General features: G+C 38.9%; 2 protein-coding genes across 2 annotated transcripts; both read left to right on the plus strand.

Moving 5' to 3' along the window:
• Nucleotides 1-591: 591 nt before the first annotated feature.
• LOC133335699 (uncharacterized) lies at nucleotides 592-3,770 on the plus strand. The gene is made up of 2 exons (XM_061543999.1): nucleotides 592-2,252; nucleotides 3,620-3,770. The coding sequence occupies exons 1-2, from the start codon at nucleotides 592-594 to the stop codon at nucleotides 3,768-3,770; spliced, it is 1,812 nt and encodes a 603-aa protein (XP_061399983.1).
• Nucleotides 3,771-4,112: 342 nt separating this feature from the next.
• On the plus strand, nucleotides 4,113-5,351 carry LOC133335700 (uncharacterized). Its single transcript, XM_061544001.1, has one exon. The coding sequence runs from the start codon at nucleotides 4,113-4,115 to the stop codon at nucleotides 5,349-5,351; it is 1,239 nt and encodes a 412-aa protein (XP_061399985.1).
• The last annotated feature ends 1,444 nt before the right edge of the window (nucleotides 5,352-6,795 follow it).

Genomic DNA, 6,795 nt, shown 5'->3' on the forward strand with positions numbered 1-6,795 from the left:
CGACCTCGATTTTGTAGTCCATTCAAACACCAATTTGGTTATGCTATGGATATTTTTTCTTAAAGCGAAGACCAAGCCATCTCCATTTTCTACGTTTACTATGAAACTTGATTTCTCCTGATGATAAGTCCTTTTTTGATAAGTCCTTTTTTTGTGACATAACAAAAATTGTCAGGATGTCCACAAGTCTTCACTTCGAACGTCGTGATTAAAAAAATTGAACTGAACAGCTTTCGAGGGCTCATTGCTTACTAAACGAATACGAACTATGTAACATCCTTTCAATATTTATTTAGGACAACAACAATTCCGATGTATTCCTCAGGGCAAGTTAACAACAACAAAATAAATAAATAAACAATTAGCTTCCTCATTGTTGTGTCTGGACTGGTCTATCAGGAGCTAGCCTCACATTTAGTATCGAAAATATTATCAACAATGAATATTCAAAAGCTTTTAATCGTCAGTTTAACTTCATTCCTATTCTACTCCCCCAGCCTGCAATGGGATGACAATTATATTTACAATTTCATCAAAATATTTTACCCTCTACTACACGGGCAAGGTAATATCTGGTTCCTCAGCCAACAGATGACCACCGAGCATACCGCAAATTTAGATCATTTTATAAAACGAGTACAAGATGATACTGGAGATGCTCAATACGTTTTGACAAACCATAGTGATGTTCGTATTACCAAAACCGCAGCGAAGCGTAACTCTTTGACCTTTGTCCTAACCACAGGAGCTGACGATCCAATTATGTACGTACACAATCGTGTTATGACGGGACGTCATTTCCCCCTTTCCATTGTCATATATGTTCCAAAGGTGCGAGATATGATGGAGATTGAACAGCTGTGCTATATTCTCTACAAGGGAAGTTTTGTCAACAGCATGGTTTATTTCCAGCAGATCACAGGCGAACAAGGCCTAATGAGCCATGAACAGTTTCCCCATTTTAAGATGATAGATGTCTCCGATTTCAAGGCATTCCTACAACGGAAATTTAAATCGGTCATGGCTGCCTCCCAGGATGTGGGAGGTTATACATTCTTTACCCCCCTACAACAGGATATGCCGCGTGTCATAAAATACCACGATAAAATGGGCAAGCTGCAATTGCAGGGATCCACATTCCGTATGTTTGATGATTTTGTACACTCCCTAAATGGATCCATTGCGGAATATAAAATGCCTCGCGATAATTATGGCACAGAAATGGTGAATATGAAAACCATATTGGATCTGGTGCGTAAACGGAAGATTGATGTGGCTGCCCATGCCTATGCCCTATTTCATCAGGATGATGATTTGGATAAAAGCTACCCCATAATGGTGGTGAAATGGTGTCTGATGGTGCCGCTACAAAATGACATTTCAACATTCATATATATGCTGCAACCATTCGAATGGCGAGTGTGGTGCCTGATTGTGCTTGTCTTCTTTTCGCTGCTATGTGTGGATTACATAAGGCTCTCCCTACAATTCCTCGTCTTCAGACAACGAAGACGATTTGGCAATTTTTACTCTATTCTGCAAGATGCCTGGTTGGAAGATTTCTGCCATGTTATTAACATAACCACACCGAAACCCCTTAAGCTACCTTCCGCTCAACGTTTCCTGTTCTACACAATTGTCTTCCTCTTCGGTTTCTATTTATCCGCCCATTACACCTCATATCTGGGAAGCTTTCTCACAGTGAGTATTTTTCACGCCCAAATCAATACCCTGGACGATGTCATTCGAGCTCAATTACCCGTAATGATAGTCGATTATGAGCTGGAATTTTTACTCTCCGAAGGCTATGAAATGCCTGTGGAATTTGGCAAACTAATACGTCCGGTGGACACCTACACCTTTGCCCGCCATCAATTGAAATTGAATAAAAGTTTTGCCTATTTTGTGACGGATGATACTTGGCACTTTCTGAATGAGGCCCAGATACATTTGAAACAGAAAATGTTTAAATTTTCTGATATTTGTTTTGGTTCCTACCACTTGGCCTATCCCATACAGGCGGATTCGGCGGTGTGGCGTGATTTGGAATATTTCCTTTTTCGCACCCATTCGAACGGGTTGCAACAAAAATACGAAGGTGACACATTTCAATATGCCGTTTCGGCGGGATATATTCGGCGTATGATGGAGAGTCAGGAAACCACTTCAGCAGGGATTGAACATTTACGGTTACTATTTATTATATGGGGTTCAATGTGCACGGCTGGATTACTGTGTTTGTTTGTGGAAATGTATGTGCATAAATATGGACGGCGGAAGATATTTCTAAATTAGGAATGTTTACACTATTCTACAAGAATATATGAATATAGGTCTATACTGGTAATAAAATATATTGTTTTAATACTGGGGAAAATATTGGTAAGTATTTTGATCAAATATGTACATTGTTTTACGAAAAATCTTTATAAACTGTATTTTTGAGGAAGTAGGCATAAATATCCTCTGTGCGGAATATGACCAAAAACTCTTTTATAATGGATACGTAAAGTTCTTCTATGATGGAGACCTAAAGCTCTTCTTGGAGAAACCCTAAAGCTCTTCTATGGAGAAACACTAAAGCTCTTGTATGAAGAAACCCTATGAAGAATACCTAAAGCTCTCCGATGAAGAAGACCTAAAGCTCTTCTAAGAAGAAGACCTAAAGCTCTTCTAAGAAGAAGACCTAAAGCTCTTCTAAGAAGAAGACCTAAAGCTCTTCTATGAAGAATACCTAAAGCTCTCCTGTGAAGAAGACCTAAAGCTCTTCTGTAAAGAAGACCTAAAGCTCTTCTGTGAAGAAGACCTAAAGCTCTTCTGTAAAGAAGACCTAAAGCTCTTCTGTGAAGAAGACCTAAAGCTCTTCTGTAAAGAAGACCTAAAGCTCTTCTTGGAGAAACCCTAAAGCTCTTCTATGGAGAAACACTAAAGCTCTTGTATGAAGAAACCCTATGAAGAATACCTAAAGCTCTCCGATGAAGAAGACCTAAAGCTCTTCTAAGAAGAAGACCTAAAGCTCTTCTAAGAAGAAGACCTAAAGCTCTTCTAAGAAGAAGACCTAAAGCTCTTCTATGAAGAATACCTAAAGCTCTCCTGTGAAGAAGACCTAAAGCTCTTCTGTAAAGAAGACCTAAAGCTCTTCTGTGAAGAAGACCCAAAGCTCTTCTGTGTAGAAGACCCAAAGCTCTTCTATGAACAAGACCCAAATATCTTGTATGAAAAATACCTAAAGTTCTACCATGAAGGAGACACAAAACTTCTCTATCTTCTATGACAACAACATTGCTGGAAATTTCGTTTTACAATATCTAGTTTGTTTTAAACCCTATTTCATCCTCAATTTTCCCTTCTGACCTTATCCTTAGCAAGGATGTTTCTTTATGATGGCATTAATTAAAATTTAATAATTATTTGATGACTTGAACTGATGACATGAAGTCACGATAGGCTCCGGTTATAAAAATGGAAGCAAACCCCAATATAACTGCACAAATCAGCACCTAAAAATCAGTTGCGGTCAGTCCATCAGAGATTCAAATACAAAATAAGAAAATATTTAAAATTTCATTTCGATGTTTAAAATCCAAATTGTTATATTTTTCATAATCCCCCTGGCCAGCTGCTGGAACATTGATTATGTGGGCAAACGTTTGGCCTTGCCCATAGCTATGGGAACCCAAGAGACTTTCTTTTGTCTCTGCCACGTGTGTCAAGATGAAAATGTGTCACTGCTGATGAAATGGATCCAGGTAGCCACAATGCATCCTTAGCTGATAATTTCCCAACCATCCGATTATGTGCTGCGAGATCATGACATCAAAAGGAATCTCTTGACCATATTGATTTTCAAAAATCTTCAAGATCCCATATTGGAGGTGCATTGCAACATTTTGAAGGGTCGCCATTTCTATGTGAACATTTTGATACTCTATGAACCACAGGGGAATTTCACGGACATAGAAAACATATTGAAATATTTATATGATGAGAAATTTGTAAATTCGGATGTGTATTATGTCAATGCCACCACTCAGAGGGATGAGGTTTTTGGTTTTGCCACCTTTCCGGAATTTGCAGTGGAAAACAAAACCCATTTGGTGGGCAACATCAAAATGTTCTATCATCGGATTATTGAGAAAACCGACCTGAAGGGTTATCGTTTTGAGACGCCTCTACTTATGGATGCTCCCAAGGTCATAAAGTATCGCAACAACAATGGGGAAATGCGAATACAAGGTGTCACCTACAACATCATGGAAATGTGTTTGGAATATTTGAATGGCACTTTGAAGGAATCCGAAGTCGAATATTCCCCCGATGGTGTGGTGAATATGAAAAATGTGCTGGAAGATGTGCGTCAGCATAAAGTGGAATTGGCTGCGCACGGCTATGCCTTATTCCACAATGATGATGATGTGCAAAAAAGTTATCCCTTACTCGTGGTCAATTGGTGTCTGATGGTGCCGATTACGAACAAAGTGTTCACAATGTTCTATCCCATAATGCCATTCCATTGGACCGTGTGGCTTACCTTCCTTGTGGCCTTTATCCTGATCAACATTGTCTGTTACTTCTTCTCCAAATTCCACAATTTGGACAATAACAATTTTATTTTAATTAATTTTTGTAAATTTATTAATGCCGCTCCACCCATTTCCAGTGATGGCAGTGATATGCCCTGGTTCGTAATGGCCCTGAATGGCTTTATTTATGTTCAGGGGTTCTTTTTGGCTTCGCACTACACCTCGATGTTGGGTAGTTTCCTTGCGGTGACTGTGATCAAGTCGGATGTCAATAGCATTCACGATGTCATACATCAGCATTTGCCCGTTATGATTATTGACTACGAATTGGAGTTTCTACAGGGAGAAGGTTTTAATTTCCCCCAACGATTCTTGGATATGTTGCATCCGGTTAATACTTCGGTTTTCTTTGAACATCAGCTGAATCTGAATAATTCGTACGCGTACTTTGCCACCTATGACACATGGCATTTCCTCAATTTACAGCAGTCCCATTTGAGGCCACCAATATTCCGATACACGGAGGTTTGTTTTGGCGATTATCACATGGCTTTTCCCATGGTTGCGGAATCGCCAATTTGGCGTGATATTGAATACTTAATGTTTCGTATCCACTCATCGGGCCTATACTATTACCATGAGAAGAAATCATTTGAATATGCTTTACGGGCAGGAGTGGTGCGTCACTTGGTGGAAGATCCTTCATTTCATACAGTCGGCTTTACTCACTTGCGCATGGTTGTGGGATTTCTCATAATCGGTTATTTTTTGGCATTCTTAAGTTTTCTTCATGAATTGTGGCAAAAGCGAAAGGAGAAGAGATCCTAAGGAAAGTGGGCTCAAAAAATCAAAGAATACGGTCAAATTCGAAAGGAAGATATATCTGAATCTTAACTCATATCTGTAGTATTAGAATACCAACATTATGTAGTAAAATATAAATGTAGTTCTGCTTTAAGTTTGAATGTTTTATTTTCCAACCCAATTTGGCTGAAAAGGCCGTTTTCACGTTATAGGTCAAAGGAAGTGTTTAGGGGTATTCTTCATAGAAGAGCTTTAGGTCTTCGTCATAGAAGAGCTTTAGGTCTTCGTCATAGAAGAGCTTTAGGTCTTCGTCATAGAAGAGCTTTAGGTCTTCGTCATAGAAGAGCTTTAGGTCTTCGTCATAGAAGAGCTTTAGGTCTTCGTCATAGAAGAGCTTTAGGTCTTCGTCATAGAAGAGCTTTAGGTCTTCGTCATAGAAGAGCTTTAGGTCTTCGTCATAGAAGAGCTTTAAGTCTTCGTCATAGAAGAGCTTTAGGACTTCGTCATAGAAGAGCTTTAGTGTTTCTCCATAGAAGAGCTTTAGGGTTTCTCCAAGAAGAGCTTTAGGTCTTCTTCATAGAAGAGCTTTAGGTCTTCGTCATAGATGAGCTTTAGGTCTTCGTCATAGATGAGCTTTAGGTCTTCGTCATAGAAGAGCTTTAGGCGTTCTTCATAGATGAGCTTTAGGCGTTCGTCATAGAAGAGCTTTAGGTCTTCGTCATAGAAGAGCTTTAGGTCTTCGTCATAGAAGAGCTTTAGGTCTTCGTAATAGAAGAGCTTTAGGTCTTCGTAATAGAAGAGCTTTAGGTCTTCGTCATAGAAGAACTTTAGGTCTTCGTCATCGAAGAGCTTTAGGTCTTCGTCATAGAAGAGCTTTAGGTCTTCGTCAGAGAAGAGCTTTAGGTCTTCGTCATAGAAGAGCTTTAGGTCTTCGTCATAGAAGAGCTTTAGGTCTTCGTCATAGAAGAGCTTTAGGTCTTCGTCATAGAAGAGCTTTAGGTCTTCGTCATAGAAGAGCTTTAGGCGTTCTACATAGATGAGCTTTAGGCCTTCTTCATAGATGAGCTTTAGGCCTTCTTCATAGAAGAGCTTTAGGCGTTCTACATAGAAGAGCTTTAGATCTTCTTCATAGAAGAACTTTAGATCTTTTTCATAGAAGAGCTTTAGATCTTTTTCATAGAAGAGCTTTAGATCTTTTTCATAGAAGAGCTTTAGATCTTCTTCTTCATAGAAGAGCTTTAGATCTTCTTCATAAAAGAACTTAAGGTCCTCTTCATTTCAATTCACTTCTTATTAAAATACAATACAAAAACCTTGAAAATCTCTCCAACAAAACATTTCCCTCCCCTCTTCTTCCCTTAACAAGTTATTGTTATTATTTCAGATCCATATCATGGTAATAAGTCCACCACTGAGCCACCAGGTTTTCTTTTATTGTCCTCAATGTTAATTGATTTAATTATTCAAT

Source organism: Musca vetustissima, unplaced genomic scaffold (assembly GCF_032173495.1).
Source record: "Musca vetustissima isolate MV318-11 ecotype Yass unplaced genomic scaffold, APGP_CSIRO_Mvet_v1 utg7804, whole genome shotgun sequence".
Lineage (NCBI taxonomy): Eukaryota > Metazoa > Arthropoda > Insecta > Diptera > Muscidae > Musca > Musca vetustissima.